The sequence below is a fragment of the Phyllostomus hastatus genome, unplaced genomic scaffold, assembly GCF_019186645.2.
Source record: "Phyllostomus hastatus isolate PE091 unplaced genomic scaffold, TTU_PhHast_1.1 phas_scaffold_12, whole genome shotgun sequence".
Classification (NCBI taxonomy): Eukaryota; Metazoa; Chordata; class Mammalia; order Chiroptera; family Phyllostomidae; genus Phyllostomus; species Phyllostomus hastatus.
Window position 1 is genome coordinate 7,990,977 of NW_025334007.1, and position 17,566 is coordinate 8,008,542.

The following is a 17,566-nucleotide window of genomic DNA, read 5'->3' on the forward strand; positions in this document are numbered from 1 at the left end:
GTGACTACAGTTAACAATATTGTATCATATACTTAAAATGTGCTAAGACAGTAAGTCTTTAATGGTCTCACCATACAGAAAAAGTAACTGCAATGTGACAAATAATTAGCTTGACTGTGGTGAATAATTCACATGGCATGTGTATATCAAACATCAAGTTGTACACTGTAAATATATACACTTTGTGTCAATTTTACCTGAATAAAACTGGAAGAAACAATTGAGCATTATCTCTAAATAACAATTTCTCAGTTTTTATATTTCCAAAATATTTCCACTAATTCCTGAATTTGTGAATTAAGGGTGGAAACATAAAAATCCCATCAATTTCCAAAATGCTCTTAGGAAACATCAAGATGGTGTCAAGTGAGGGAGACACAGATAAACTGATCAAATCAGAATAATTTCAAAGGCAAAATAGTTCAATTTATTATCAAAGTAATGGAGATGGTGGTGACAACACGAAGACAATTTCCCCCTCCACAGCACCACATGCTCCGAAGGATGGTGCTGGCATCTTGCTTTTGCTAATTTTAAGACAAATTCTAAAGCATCTAGGATCATACCTGTACATATTTCGTATATTTTCCATTGGGATTGCAACCCTTTCAGCTTTCAGAATCTTTTGAACGAGTTCAGACAAATGGTAGCTTTTACAACGAATTAATTCCTTTGCCGAAATTTCCACATCACAGACCATTCGGCCACAGGTAGCGCTTCTTTCACCAAATCCACTCCTGCCCTACAAAGGGAGGACAAAAAGAAAACCCCATGGAAAAGCAGACACTGAGAACACTTCGTGCTAACTTGCTTTGAAGCTAGCCCCGAAATTACAATGACTGAACAATGACTAAACCATTCATGCAGCCACCAATCAAATAGTTTGGAATGACACTTTTCTAGGTACCCAGATATAACAGTGAGCAAAACAGAAAAGATTCCCAATCTCACTTGAAATATACAATTAAAAATAGATATCATAAACAAGGTATTATATACTTTTAGGGGTAACAGGTATATGGAAAAGTGAAAAAGTAGAGCAGGGTGAGGGGAACAAGGAATTTGGGGGAGCTGCATCTTAAATGGGGTGGTCAGGGCAAACCTCACCAAGAAGATGCCATATTAAAAAAACCTTGAAGAGGATAAGGAGTAAGTTTAGGCAACTGTTCTGATGAAGTGTTAATAAGTACTCTATCACCTCAAAGACACAAACAAGGAAAGAAGCAAGAGCAGTAGCCCCAATTCCAATCCATAGCAAGCAGAATCCTCTGGAGAGCATTATAAAAGGTACAGATTCCTAGATTCTCTGATAAGACAACATGCCCATTTTATTTATAGACTTTAAGTAATATAAGATTTCAAGCATTGAGCAGTATCAGGTTTAGGAAATAAAGGTGCTTCATACAAAACCACCAAAATCTCCCTAAGTGAAGCAAGCAGATAGAGTGAAAGTACATGGGCTTTAAAAGGGTCAGATGGGGCTGGGTTCAAAAAACTCAGTTGTTTCCCTATGATTCTGAACCAGTTCTGGTACCCCTGTGAGAGGTAACTAACAGAACACGCTTAGCCCATTGCCTTCTTATGCATTCAGTTGTCGACTCCCTCTCATTCTTCCTTCCCATTGCCTTGCTGAATGATCACAATCCATGATTTCTGAGCCCAGCAATCCGCTCTAAGAGCTAATGCTTTGGTACCGCTGAAGTGGAGGTAGCATATATGTGCTCTCTCTACATTCTAACAGCTAATTTTTAAAATTACCAGTGGCTTTTACCAATAAAATGCTGGATTCAAAGGAAAAGATATTTAGTGCCCAAGTTAAAACGTCCTATCACAAGACAATCAAGTCCTAGTCAAAGCATATAAAAAGTCAAAGAAAAAAGCAAGATTTTGAAAATTATTTTACCCCAAGCTTTGGCATGTTGGATCGCTTCAGTCGACCTATCTTGGACCAGTAAGGAACTTTGCAAACATTAATTCTCTGCAGTAACACTTCCAGTTCGAATCCGTAAATATTATGACCCTAGTTGGAAAAAGAAGGCAGCCAATAATATATCCAACACAAATTAGAGGGTTTATCTTCATATCCACAGAATTTCTTTGTCCTTTCTTTTTCTGGTCTTTAACAGAGGGCATCATGAGCTTACCTCCAATTGGGATTTTCTTCTTCAGGAATTTATTCAGCAGCGGCATTCATTAGCCTTGACATTCCCAAGGCTGCTCAGCAGCCTGCTGGAATACACTTGATCTCATCCTAATTGATGCAAGCTTCATCTCATGTCTTAATTTGCAGCTCATGCCTCATTGTCTCAGAGGCAAATGAAAATTCTAATGTTCACACTTTTTCTGTGATTAGTAAAAGCTATATTCAAACAATTCCATTTTACTTCCTTAAAAACCAAGAATCTTGTTTGTAGTGTGTGACATTTACACATATACTCCTAGAAAACTCAGGAAACTGCATGTAGTTTCTTCCTAAAGAAGTGAGTTTAAACATTACTGATCTAGACTCTTAATCAATGTGCAACAAAGTAACTAACCAATACCACTCAACAGTTGAAAAAGAAACTTGTAAAAAACAAGGACACAAAACTATACCAAGTAGAAAATATCTCAAAAATGTAACCAAATTTTCCATGTCTATAATGATAGTTTCCATCTTGTGAATAATACACTTCACTGACTATGCTTATTAAAAAAGCTAAAGTTTACAATAAATCAGATCAGTAAATAGATTTACCTGTTATTAATTTTAATTATAAATATATTCTGCTATATATGTATGGCAGTTTTATCTATTAAGACACCTAACGGACGTGAGGACGTCTCATTTTCAAACTATCATGCCTGGGATCAGGGACTCAAACCCATGTCAGGATTCTCCCCTACACCACTTTGGACTCTCACTCACAGACTTGGCTCTAATATCCTATGGCAGACCAGCTACCCTAAGCACCATGACATCTCCTTGGGGTCCAAGAGACAGACTACTAGTGGAGACAGTGAGGGTCTAGTGCTAAGCTAGAGCACCAGGGTAGGGTGCTGTGAACAGAATCTTCCTGACACTTTCAACATAGGACCTGAAATACCCTAAGGCAGGGGTGTCAAACTCATTTTCACCCAGGTTCACATCAGCCTCGTGGTTACCTTCAAAGGACCGAATGTAATTTCAGGACTGTATGAGTGTAATTACCCCTTAACTAGGGGCAAGGGGCTCCATGCTACCGCCAGGTAGAAACAAGGTGCCGGGCCAGATAAAACAAGGTAGAGCCTTATGTTTGCCACCTGTGCCCGAGGGGAGTGTGTGCAGAGACACCGGTAATAACCTACAGGCTCCCGTACTTTGGCTACACCACTGTCAGGAAAGGAATCCAACAGCAAAAATGAATGCAGAGAAATACATGGCAACATGTTTGCAAGGCTTCGATGTAACCAAATTACCAATAGAACATTTCAAATATAGGCATTTATATCTTACTTTCCTCCCAAACCCAGAAAAAAAAAAAGACAAAAGGAAGGACTCCTATTGAGGAGCCTACAAACTAAGGAAGGCCAGAGGAAACATGCAACAAAATGTTGCTTTACGATTCTTAAAAACTGGGGTAAATGCGACAGCATGGATAGACCTAGAGGGTACTATGCTATGTGAAATCAGTCAGAGAAAGACAAATACCATAGGATTTGACTTGTAGTGGCATCTAAAGAACAAAATAAACAAAACTGAAACAGACTCATAAACACAGCAAACCAGTGGCTGCCAGAGGGGGAGGAGGGTTGGGGACTGGGTGAAAGAGATTGAAAGTATTTAAGCACAAATTGGTAGTTACAAAATAGTCATGGGGATATAAGTACAACATAGGAAATATAGTCAATAAGAGTGCAATAACTGTGTATGGTGCCAGGTAGGTACTAGAAACATCCAAGGGAACAGTATGTAAACTACATGACTGTCTAACCACTAAGCTGTACACCTAAAACCAATACAAAATAAAAAGTAAAAGTAAAAAACCAAAACCAGAACAACTCATTGAATTACTACCTTGCTATCTTGTGCGAAGCACACCCTGTCATCAAGAGAGGAAAAAAAAAAAAACAGATTCCTAGCCCTGAGCTCTCAAAGAAATGTATCAGAGATCCACTGAGCTCATAAACTGAAAATCCTGGGATTGCGATGCAGCTGGGCCACTAAGCCACAATTTTGGAGAAATCAACTGCTGACCCAAGCTTATCAACTTACAGGCTGGTGGTCTAAGTGCAAATAACTGGGGTAGCATAAATTTCAATAATTACTCATGAGTTGCCTTTCTAATAGAGAAAAATACTATCTCATTTCATATTGGAGTCCAATTTTTTCCTCCTTTCTGTTAGCAGCTAGGACAGCAATCACCACCAGTCCATAGGGTCCGTTCACTCTGAAAAGATTCTTTGCTGCTCAAAAAGTACCAATTCAGTCACCATGAAAACAACTAAGGACTGAAGAGCTTCCCCGCGCCATGATCAAACTCTACTTACCACAATGATATCAGGATCAATTTTGTGAACTTTTGCAAGGAAAAAACCTAGCAGTGTTCTTTCTGTTGCGGCAATCTCAACCTTCACCTTCTGTTAGATAAAAACAAACCAGTCACTTACTCTTTACTCTCAAGTACTATACCTTAGCTCCTTCAAGCAGGGCAAGATTTCTTTGGCTTAAAAGAAACCATCCAGGTCAAAACTAAATGCAACAACGAAATTCCTGCTTTTAGGTTTTGCCTTACTTATATAAAGTCTTTTAGGGGCCTTACTTATATAAAGTCTCTTAGGGGCTAGTGATAAGAGGATCAAGGGAAAAAAAAATTAAGTATTGAGCACTACCAAGTGCAGAAACACCCCTCCACAGGGTCACGCTTGTGCATCTGGACACATTTCATACATACGAATCAGAGTACCTATCAAAAATATTACCTACTCTCTTATATAATCCCTGGTAGACTTCACTCTTCATGTATTTACCACATAAAGAAGGTCCGAGGATTGTGTAAGTTAATATCAAATGGTGGTGTAAGAATCTATAAATAAGAAACTAGAGTGAAAGCAATCATACATTTCAGAATTACAAGTATCTTAAATATAAATAAAACCTATCTTCACACAAAAGGCTTCCACTTGGATTACTAACTACAAATCAGGTGTTCAAAAGACTCTCCTTTTATTTACTGAGAGTCTTCTAAAATGGAAGTTGATTACTATATATTTTCTATAACTAGTTTGGCTAAAAAACATCAGTGTGACTCGAATGAATTTTCCTACTTGGATAGGTAATTCGGGGCACTTCACAAATAACAGCCTGGTCTGAAAGCACCACCAGGCTACTGGACTTCTCAAGCTGATTTAAAATAAGTAGAACCTGACAAGGTTGCTAACTTTTAATTTTGTCAAGTAAGAACATTAAAAGAACAAAAGAAACCTACATATTTACCAGCACCATCATTTCATAAAAGAAACTACATACTCCCTCAAGAAGAAATCCTTTACGTTGAATATTTACTTTTGAGGGAAAAAATCACTACATTACCCAATTCACCAACCCACCCCACTCATTTTATTAAGGACCCATGGAATATACTGAGAGTAAGCTTCTTCATGGAGTACACTGGGGCTTAGAGATCACTTATCAATTGGGACAAGCCTGCATCAACCTTTCCAATACATGTCCCCTTTAATATCCACAGCATTCACTTGGCTCCCTTTAAGCTGGGCTGGGGAGGGGTACAGAGCTCTAAACCTTTACGGTTTCCCAAAACAGTAACCACATGATCGTGCATTTTGGAAAAGCTTCCTAGTAAGCTATCTAAAAGAAAATTTGAGCCTATCCATCTATTCATACACTGTAGAATCCCACTATTTTCAGGTGGTGAAACATTTAAACATTGCTAAATAATTTTTCTAGTTTTACATTTCTAATACATTTTAATGGATTAATGTCACACTCCAATATAGTAAGAATAGAGGTGACCAATTCACATAAAAATAATGTTTCCATTAATCCACACCATCCTCCTTTTCTCAATCTAAACAGATGCTTCATATTTAAGAGAAATAAATAATGAGTTCTTTACCTTTTTCTTTATGTCTTCACCAAAAGCATATGGAAAAATACAGTCCTTTGGTTTAGACACAACTGTAAGAAGGGAAAAATAAAGATTCCAACACACATCTTAGCCAAGTTCAAGTACATATACACTGAATGTTTCTAAATAGAAACTATCTTAAATATAAATTCCCCCCAATCTCTGAAGAATTAAGAGAACCAAGTATTTCCACTGGTCATGTCGTTGGACCGTAAAAGAACAGCCAAAACAAATAATCCTAAAATTTGTACGGAACCACTAAAGACCCCCAATTGCCAATGCACTCTTGAAAAAGAATAAAACAGGAGGCATCACCCTATGTGGTTTCAACTGTATTGCAAAGCTAGTTATTAAAATCATGTGGTACTGGCATAAAAACAAACACACAGATCAACAGAACGGAATGGGACGTGCAGAAATAAACATGCATACATACATATGCATTATATATATAGTCCATTTATTCATGACAAAGGAGCCAAGAAGAAATGGTGCAGGGAACATGGGACAGCTACATGCATAAGAATGAAACTGGACTACTGTTGTACACCATACACAAAAACTAACTCAAAATGGTTTCTTCAAGACTTGAACATAAGACCTGAAACCATAAAACCCCTAGAAGAAAACAGAGGTCGGTAAGCTCCTTGATATCAGTCTTGGTGATAATTTTCTGGATTTCACACCAAAAGCAAAGGCATAAGCAGCAAAAATAAACAAGCAGGACAATATCAAACTAAAAAACCTTCTGCACTGTGAAGGAAACAATCAACAAAATGAAAAGGCTATCTACCAGATGGGAGAACATATTTGGAAATCATATACCTGATGGGGGTTAATAGCCAAAATATATAAAGAACTAATACAACTCAACACCAAATGAAACCAAACAATCCAATTAAAAACAGGCAGTGGATCTGCATCGACATTCCTCCAAAGAGGACATACAGATGGCCAACAGGTACACGAAAGGGTGCTCAACATAAGCAATTATCAGAGAAATGCAAATCAAAACACAGTGAGATCACTGACAGAATGACTTATAAAAAAGATAAAAAGTAACAAGTGTTAGCAAGGATGTGGGGAAAAAGGGCAAGTCTCGTGCACTGTTGGTGGGAATGTAAATCTGCGCAGCCACTACAGAACACAATATGAAGATTCCTCAAAAAATTAAAAATAGAACTACAATATCATCCGGCAATTCTACTTCTGGGTATTTATCTAAAGAAAATGAAAACAGTGACTGAAAGGAAATATGCACTCTTATGTTCATTACAGCATTATTTACAATAGCGAAGACATGGAAGCAACCTGAGTGTCCACCGATAGATGAATGGATAAAGAAAATGAAATATTATTCTGCCATAAAAAGAAAGAAATCTTGACGTTTGTGGCAACATGGATGGACCTGGAGGGCATGACATTAAGTAAAATAAGCCAGACAGAGAAAGACAAATAACATATTTCACTTACATGTGGAATCTAAGAACAAAAAGAAACTGAACTCATTGGATACAGGGAACAGATTGGTGGTTGCCAGAGGAGGGGGTGGGGAAGTGAGTGAAATGACAGAAGGGAATCAGAATGTACAAACTTCCAGTTATAAAATAAGTAAGTCATGGGGATGTAATGTACAGCTTAGTGACTACAGTTACTAATGCTACTATTATATACTGCATATTAGAAAGTTATGAAGAGATTAGAACTTAAAAGTGTTCATCACAAGAAAAAAAATGTGGAACTATGTATGGTGACAGATGTTAACTAGACTTACTGTGGTGATTTCACAACATATACAAATATCAAATCATTATGTGGTATACCTGAAACTAATACAATGTTACATGACTATCTCAATTATTTTAAGTTTAAAAGATTAAATCTAAAAAAAAAAATAGCCGAACACAGAATCCTAACTCCCTACGATTGCTAAAACTGCTTAGATAACATTTGCTATCCATCTAAGTCAAAATGGAGGATGTTTATCAGCCTTTCCCAAAGGAAATGCCTCACCACCATTATAAGCTGCAACCACCATACAATGGAGAAACTCAGTCCAGCCTTCACAAAACTGGAAAAGTAAAGATGACCAAAGCTTCCCTCACCATACCATAAGGTCCCTGCCATAGCTGTTCACAAAGTGACATACACAGAGGAGGTTAAGTAAATGTATGTTGAGATAAGCTAACAATTACTCTCTTCCACATACTTTCCAGGTTATTCTCATCATTTTTCCCCATGTATTCCACCTCACTTAAAGGGTAAACTTTTGGTATTTATTTCACAATATATAGAAATCAAGCCTCCTGCTACACAGCTTAAACTTACACAATGAGGTATGTCAATTATTTCTAAAAAAAAAAAAAACCTAGTAAAAAAGGGTACACTCCACAATAATAATAGCATGCTTTCTTCTGTGCTTGTTTCCTGAGTCCCACTCTCCTAACCCTCCTCAAGAGACTAGACAGGAGGTGCTACCCCAGTTCGTGTGTTTCTGTGCTGGAAAAAAATCTAGGATCAAATTGTATTATGCCTTTAAAAAAAAGGCGGTTACCTAACTGGCTAAGCTGTTATCATGGAATATGCCAGAATGGTCCTTGGAGCCTGACTCTGGGCGTGCAAAATCTGTGGGACTGTTTCACCCACTGAATTTTACACGTTGCACAACCCAATGGCAATTTGATACTACTGTAACTCCTCCCAAATAGGTTAAATATTCCTTTATTCCTTGGCATCTTCCCTCATCACAGAACACTTTGGCCAGGCTTTTATTTTATGATGGGCTTTTGAAATGACATCATGAAAATAGTTAACCCAGGAAAAAACTACTCCACCCCAACAGACTAACTACTACAACAGAAACAATGTCTCAAACTGCCTCCTGATTTCTCTTAGAACAAAACAAACCAGCTGAACAAGAGGCAACCAATCCAATAAAACACTCAGTACTCCTGAAAACATTTAAAAAAAAAACAAGTTACTGATCCAACAGCTGGGGAAAAAATAAGCAAGACTATCAAGGCATTAGTAAACCCGGTAAAAAAAAATACATACCACAGAAGTGTGACTGAAAGGGAGGCTGTGGCGGCGCTTTATCTAATGCAAAGCTGTGATGAACCAAAGCTGCCACAGCAATAATCTGCACACAAAGGAGGAAAAAAGTCACTTATCAAACACCTACTACATATTCTGCATTTTCAACAAAACCACCAAGGATATTAAAAGATACAGACTTTACTACATGTGGATATTTTCAACTTTTTATTAGGAGAGCATTTAAACAAAAAATAGAATAAAGTCACCCCTCATATACCCATCACCCAGCTTCAATTATCAACTCATCTATACCCCTAATCCACTTCCTGCCTCCCCCCAGATTATTTTGAAGCCAAGCCCAGACCCATCATTTTATGCAGGAATATTTCAGCATGTACCTCTCAACCTTGACACCATGGACATCTTAGGCCAAATAATTCTTCGCTGTGGGGACCATCCTGTGCACTGGGCGATGTGTACAGCAGCATCCCTAACTGCCAACAGCACTGCCCCCCGCCCACCTCCCATCCTGAAGTTGTGACTACCAAGAACGTCCCCAGGCACTGAGGGCAAAAGATCTCTCCCCTCTTTAAAAAATAAGACATTTTAAAAATGTAATACAATCATTTCAGCTAGTATGGTTAACAGGAATTCCTTAAAATCATTAAATACCCAGAGAGGATTCAAATTGTCATGTTTTCCCAACTATTTCCATTTTATTTACTGAATAAGGCCTATCTATACTTTGCAAGTGGCTAGTAAATAAAACTATAGGTAGAACCCCCTCCACACACACATCCCTATTGTTTCCCTGAAATTTATTTGTTGAAGAGACTGGGTCGTTTGTCCTGTAGAGTTCCCCCATGGTGTGGATTCTGCTGCCTTTATCACAATAATGTCATTTAACATGTCCCTTTGTTTTTGTACTGCCTATAAATTCACAGTTAAATCTAAAGGTTCGCTCAAGCTCAGGTACAATTTTTTGGCAAGAATACATTAGCAGTACTACTGATTACTTCTACCACAAGACACAGGCACATTATGTATGATTCTGTCTGTCTTAGTGACATTAGCAGCCACTGGTGACCAGTGTCTAAATCCTCTATTTCACTAGGGATTGCAAGTGTCTAATGGTCAACTTTTCCTTCACCATTTATTGGCTAGAAACCTGTGAAGAGAAACTCCCCCATAACAATTATTTGGTTAGCTAAGGTAGAATATATGTTCAAAAGTCAAGATAAATGCATGATTCAATCCCTTCACTGATCTGTTTTTACCATAATGAGTTGATTCCCTAGCTTTTTTCACTGGTGACCAGTGTGGTTGTAATAGTGTTTACAATATCATTATGAACTCACCTGTTTGAATCTGTCACAGTTATTCTTATCCATGCTCAAACTGTCCCATCTTGGGCCCATAGGAAAGTCTTCAAGTTGGCTCCTGAGTCCTTCTGACATTTCTTAGACTTTCATAACATTCTTGCTTTCTAGCATAAAAAAAAATACTCCAGCCCTGGCTGGTGTGGCTCAGTGGACTGAGCACTACCCTGTGAACCAAAAGGTCACTGGTTCGATTCCCAGTCAGGGCACATGCCTGGGTTGTGGTCCAGGCCCCCAGTTAGGTCTGTGTGAGAGGCAACCAGTCAGTGTACCTCTCGCACATCAATGTTTCTCTCCCTCCCTTCCCCTATCTCTAAAAATAAATAAATAAAATTTAAGAATATATCAGTGGAAAAGTAATACCAAAATTCTGCTGTTAAAAAAGATCCCCATCAATGTCAAAAGGACTTAGAAGCAAACATAAAGAAAGTCCCAATGACCAATGAAAGACAAATTTAAGCATCAAAAATAACAATGATGAATGCAATAGACTAAACATACTGAATGTATATAATACACATGAGTTCATAATATTACACAAAAGAGGAAGCAAAAACAAGTAACAAACAAAAATAAATAAATAAATGGTCGGTCAACACTGTTATATAATGTAGGCTCCTGACTTCCTACTCAGATAATTTGCAATAAACAGAAGTTTACATTTCTCTCATCTTTCCTGTATAAACTACTACAGCATAACCAAATATAGTTAATGAGGAAGTGTTAATTTTATAAATGTTTAATTTATAAACATTCTAATATTTAACATGTTTAATAAACATGGAAATGACAAAATTAGAAAACCACACTTTTATTGGGTTGGCCAAAAAGTCCATTTAGTTTTTTTCCGCGCAATCGCTCTACGAGTGTTTAGTTGTCTTTAACTTCATTCAAAACAATTTTGTTAGACTGTATTGTGACAGCTGCCATATCAGAGTGCGTTTTTAAAAATTATCAAAATTGCTGAATTTTTGGGCAGCCATCTTAATATTGAAGACAGAATATGAAACATTTTTGGTGTATTATGCTTTATTATTCAAGAAACCAAAAAATGCAACTGAAATGCAAAAAAGGATCTGTGCACGGAGAAGGTAAAGGTACTATGACTGATCAAACATATCAAAAGTGGTTTGCAAAGTTTCTTGGTACTATTGACATTTTGGCCAAATAATTCTCTGCCATGGGGCTATCTTATGCACTGAAGATGTTCAGCAGCACCCTTGGCCTCTAGCCACTAGAAGCCAATAGCAGGAGATAGCCAGCATGCTCAATATACCCAAATCAATAAAGTTACTGGTAAAAATGAAAAATTTGTCTTTTACAGAAAAAAAATGGACTTTTTGGCCAGCCCAATACAACTCCTAATGAAATAACTAATTCATGCAAAAATCACTAACAAAGGAAGCCATCAAATGAATGGTTCTCATCTGGGAACAATTTTGCCCCCCACCCCCAGGGGACATTTAGAGATGTCTGGAGGCATTTTTGGTTGTCACACTAGGAGGGAGGAGTGCTACTGGTATCTAGCAGATAAAGGCCAGAGATACTGTTAAACATTCCACAATGCAAAGGACAGCCCCCACAACAGAGAATTAAACATCTCAAAAAACCAGCAGTACCAAGGCTGAAAAACCTAAATGAAAACTTCAACCGAATAATCAATCAGCCCCACTAAGAGTGGTTTAACCAGACATTGTATGCCTGTTGATACGATACAATATGACATACAATGCATTACATATAAAGTATTTTTGGCCAAAAAAGTCACACCTGAATCTAATCAATCCTTTATTGCTAAAGAACGGGAATTGCATGCTTTTTCTATAAAGAGCCAGATGGTACATATTTTGGGCCTTGCAGGCCACACGGTCTCTGTTATGGCTACTAACTCTGCCTCTATACCACAAAAGCAGCTGGAGATAATATGTACGTGAATAAAAAATTCTGTGTTCCGCCCTGGCTGGTGTGGCTCAGTGGATTGAGTGCCAGTCTGTGAACCAAAGGGTCATTGGTTCAATTCCCAGTCTGTGCACAAGCCTGGGTTGTGGGCCAGGTCCCCAGTGTGGGGGTGCATGAGAGGCAACCACACATTAATGTTTCTCGCCCTCCCTTCCCCTCTCTAAAAATAAATAAATAAACTTTTAAAAATTCTGTGTTCCATGACACTTTATTTACAAAAACAAGTGGTAGGCTGTATTTAGCCTACAGGCCATAGTTTGCCCAACGGTTGGTATAGAGCAGGGGATGTCAAACTCATTTTCACTCAGGGCCACATCAGCGTTGAGGTTGACTTCAAAGGGCCAAATGTAATTTTAGGACTGTGTACATGTAACTGCTCCTTAACTAGGGGCAAGGAGCGCTACATTCAGCCCTTTGAAGGCAACCACAAGGTTGATGTGGCCCCCAGTGAAAATGAGGCCTTTTATGAGACAACCAACAGTCATTCTTAAATAAGTCAGAGTCACTTAAATAAATTGTAAGGGGTGGGAGGAAGCTGCTCCCATTTAAAAGACATTCAAGAGACATAAAAAATTAAACACCATCTGTGATTCTTGTATGAATCCTGACTCAAATAAACCGAACATTAAAAGACATTTTGGAGAAAAAGAAATCACGTGAATGTGGACTGGATATTTTAGATGATATCAAGGAATTGCTGTTGATGTTTCTAGGTGTGATGATGGTATTATATAAGAAAGTATGCTCGCTTTGAGAGATGCATACCAAAGTATGACATGATACAAATGTCTGAGATTAGCCTTAAACTACTTCAGGAGGGAAAAAAGGAGGGGGGAAAAAAGGAGTATGACAAAATCTTGCTAACTGCTGAATATAAGTGATTGGTATATGGGAGTTTATTAAATTATTCTATGTCAATTTAAAGTTCTCCAAAATAAAAAAAAATTTTAAACCAATAAATAAATAAATAAATAAAAATAAGTCCAGCAGTTTAAGTCTTTTAAAAAGAGTTTGGTCATGAATTAGTATTCTTTCCCCTTCAAAAAGAACAGCTTTCCCTTGTAGCAAAGCTGTGTAAGTTCAAGCAAGTATTTTCATCTAAGGCATAGATACAAACTCCGTCCTCTTTCTTCACCTCATTTTCATGTGTCTTTGCATTTTGTACTGTCTTCATGCTGAAAGACATCACCACGAGTGGCGGGGAACTGACATCCTGAATGACATTCACCAGGTCTGGTTTCAAAGCCACTGCCTCAACTTTACACCAGCTGATTGGCTGATTTATGAGCTCTAAAAGAGAAAAAAATACAACAGATCAATAGCCATTTATTGAAAAAGAAACAAATATTATAACTAAGACATCTGTGATGGAGGTCTTCAATCCCATCTTCTAATAAAAATGTCTTATAATATTTAACTAACAATAAGCCACATTATTATTGGATTGTATGCAAATCCTTGTGTGTGTGTGCCCATACGCTCATTTTCCTGGAGATAGGTCTACAGCTTCCATCTGATTTTCTGAAGAATCCAGGACCCGAAACAGGTTTTTTAAAAAACAAATCACTGTCTTGGAGAAATCATAAAACATTTTTAAGAGATTTGTGAGGACGAGAGAGTATCACAGATGCAAATACTGCAAAACATCAGGTAAGAGATCAAACCACCACGAAGTGATACCCCTCTCCTGCAGAGGTTAGTAGTTAATTAGGAAGAACAGCTGGGCCATATCAGCCAGGTCAGAAGTCCACACTGACAGCAGCACCACAAGGGATGTGACCAGATGCCACCTGGGCTATCTAAGGCCTCCCTGTGACTATACTGCCAGGCATTACAGTGACAAAGTGATTCTAAACACATTCCCTACACTCACTCAAGGAAAACCTTGAGAGAGAAAAAAAAAAAACACATAAAAAAGGAAGTGGACACACTGAAATAACCAATTCCCTAACTTCCCATTTAAAAACCACATCTATCAGCAATTTACTTAGGATTCTGAAAGTCAAATTTTCCTTACGTGGATTTTTTACTTCGAGCCAACAAGGTCCTTTGATCTTTCTGTTCATCAAGAACAGTTCCAAGCCGGATGTGTTAGTCCCAAATACATGAGAAAAAGTTTCTCCTTTCAAATCTTGAGGAAACTGTGGCATTTCAGACTGAAAAAGGCAAAGAGGGGGAAAATATCTTTTTTGTTTAAAATTATTACTTCACATTTTCCACAGTCTGTATTTGAAATAAACAAAAGCCTCTCTATAAAGTACCAGAAGAAACTCCTTTTATATATATGAAATGTAATTTGCCACAAATGAAATCCAAAACAATTCACAGTAGGAAACAAAAACAATTCACAATGACAAAATAATGCATCTTGATGACACCCATTAGAAGAAAAGTAGGCCAAGAAGCTCCCCAAAAGAGGGTTTCTGTCCAGAGTCATATATGCCTTACTGATAAAGAACGGCCAAATAAGTGCCAGTGCGTTAGAAGAATAAAAGCAAGAGAATGGGACTCATTCAAAATGCCTCCATGGTACATTTCATCACCACTGTCAGAAACATTTCTTAAAAGTTTCCCTTTTCCAACATTGTGGGATCAAAACACTAGAATAAAGGTAAAAGGAGGTTAAGGTCCAGTTAATTAACAGCCCACAGCCATGACCTTGCCTGTCACAGGAACAAGAGCAGCACGATAGTGACACTACCGACACTCTCCTCTCTCACCTTTCTACTGCTCGGAAGGGACACTTCAACAGGCTAATGATGGTGAACTCCATCATGTGGCATTCGTCCCACTTGACAAAAAGAGTTGTGTGGTTTTGACTTATTTATTTAAAGATGCAGAGGAAAGCAGTACAATCAGTAGTCTATGTATTTGAATTTTTATCCATTTTAATTATTCATTACTGTAAGCCCACCTCAGTGAACTGTGGGCTTCAGGAGTTCTGTGAATACTAATTGAAAGCCAGCTGAAATTTCAAAAATAGAACAATGTCATTCTCTCCAAAACCCAGCAATTTTCTTTGTTTGACTTACCGAGTATCTAACTTCCAAGTACTCAGATTTTTCTGGAATATCAGGTATCTCAAAAGCATAGTTCTTTTCCACTATCTGGGTAAGCAGATATTTTACAATTATTAATGAAAATTTCTCACAAAATAAATTGACGAACATTACATACACAATGCATGTCCCTGTATTTAATCCTTAGGAATCTAGCATCCTTATGGAACACAAAGGTAACTAAAGCCAAAGAGGCCCCAGTTTCCCCTTTCAACTGAGACTACAGCACTGTGTGACTAAGTGCTAAAAAGACTTCTTTTAAACACTACAAAACTTAGAAGCATTTGCATTCAAGAAGGGCAATAAAAGATTTAAACATTTTACAATGTCAATTCCTTAAATCATTTGCTACTCTGTAATATTAAGCAACCCCATCTTTCTAGAAAATTTCACAATTAGGATTATAACTGGAGCTGGTATTTACTGAGCATCTGCTATGTACCAAGAACTGTTCTGATAACCTAATATGAATTGAGTTAACCCTTCCAGCAACTCTTGAAACAAGTACCCACTGCTCGGGGGAAGAAATAGGCCCCAAAGTCACTCAGCACTTAGAAAGCAGTAGGGGTAAGACTTAAAGGCACAAGGTGTATGGCCCCAGTGCCTGTGCTCTTCACCATTACACCACACGCTTTTAGAATTTTAGACTTGATCCACCAGCCACAATTCAAAGCTCAAATAGTTAAGACCATTAGCCTTACCTTTAGCAGCTCAACCCTCCCTTTATTGCAGTCACTGTGAATAGCCAGTATGTTGAGTGAGTTACAGCCCCCATATTGATGGCCAAAGGCATTGATTATCTCACAAAATCACTATCTCACAATTGATCAACATGTATCACGGGAACAAAAGTTTTTTGTTCTATCAGAATAGCATCATAGCCCCTAATTTTCAAAAATAAAACCTACCCTCTCCTGCATGAGGGACACAACCTACACATGACCCACCCTATTCCTGCTGGAGTGGGTTCACCAAAGGGGGACACCTACCCCTATGACCTAGAATGATGACCTTTCTGTCCTGCAGTGCCAGGCTTATGAAGAAGAGTGTCTACATAAACTATGTGGATTTCAATAATAAATATCCACTATTATTTCTTTAAAAAAATAAAAAATAAAACCTCACTTAACCTTCTGACTAAGACAACTTGGCAACAACTAATACACACAAGATCAGAACAGTTTCTTCTCCATGTGGGAATAAGAACACAAGATATGCTTCAAGTACTGGAAGCAATTACTTTGCTATGAGTAATCTTTCTATTCAAATTAATGAACATTATCTCATAAGCAGTTTAAAGAGACAGAAAAAATCTTCACAAATCTACCCATACTGGTTTTACACTGAGATCTATAAAACTTCTATTCGATGAATTATCACCACAGAGGACATTTTGCACAAAGATACGCAACAACTATTTGCTAAATTAGGAAATGAACAATCAACTAATAATTAGAGCCAGAAAAAATTATCACCGAATACAAACCTTGGACTTGAACTTCATAATTTTATATTTTGTTGCAATTTTCTCATCAAATTCATTATAAACATCTTTCATCGTAACTGGAGTTCCTGTTTCTTTGCCTGTGTTCAGATCAACTTTCTGCTCTCCCATGGAGAGGGAAGGGGGCGGTAAAAAAAGAGTATCTGTACATAATTCTTTTCAACCACCGGAAACCCAAGTCTAAATCAATTTTCATCCTCACCCACTTACACATTTAATAGAACAGTCTTACAGGTGAGCTCAAAGGTACAAATGGACCCAAAAATCTACTAAACCCAATGCCCAATTCTTCCCAATGGCATCATAAAAGCAAACTAGAGATAAAGGTGATCAATCAGTCCTACAAATGGGGAAAAGAGTGTTGCAAATCCTGACCAGGAATCTTCACAGTTCAACACAGATGAGGAGAAGCTGGGTTTGGAAGGGGAGTGTGGATATAAAAGGAGGAGCAAATGGAACTGACCCTGTTAAATGGCCATAGAGGAAATGGTATGGCTGCCTATACAGCAAAAGCACAAAAAT

At 37.8% G+C, this 17,566-nt stretch overlaps 1 protein-coding gene across 3 annotated transcripts in view; it reads right to left on the reverse strand.

Moving 5' to 3' along the window:
- Positions 1–17,566, reverse strand: part of POLA1 (DNA polymerase alpha 1, catalytic subunit) — a 295,619-nt gene that overhangs the window by 255,267 nt on the left and 22,786 nt on the right. For 2 of the 3 annotated variants that reach the window (XM_045855967.1, XM_045855969.1), the window contains exons 12-20: positions 17,027–17,143; positions 15,514–15,588; positions 14,499–14,637; positions 13,617–13,771; positions 9,162–9,246; positions 6,096–6,157; positions 4,510–4,599; positions 1,904–2,020; positions 567–742 (exon numbers count right to left, since the gene is read on the reverse strand). In XM_045855967.1, the coding sequence (XP_045711923.1) occupies positions 567–742; positions 1,904–2,020; positions 4,510–4,599; positions 6,096–6,157; positions 9,162–9,246; positions 13,617–13,771; positions 14,499–14,637; positions 15,514–15,588; positions 17,027–17,143 (1,016 nt within the window). The remainder of the gene's footprint in view (positions 1–566; positions 743–1,903; positions 2,021–4,509; positions 4,600–6,095; positions 6,158–9,161; positions 9,247–13,616; positions 13,772–14,498; positions 14,638–15,513; positions 15,589–17,026; positions 17,144–17,566) is intronic. The other variant, XM_045855968.1, reaches the window with a different exon arrangement.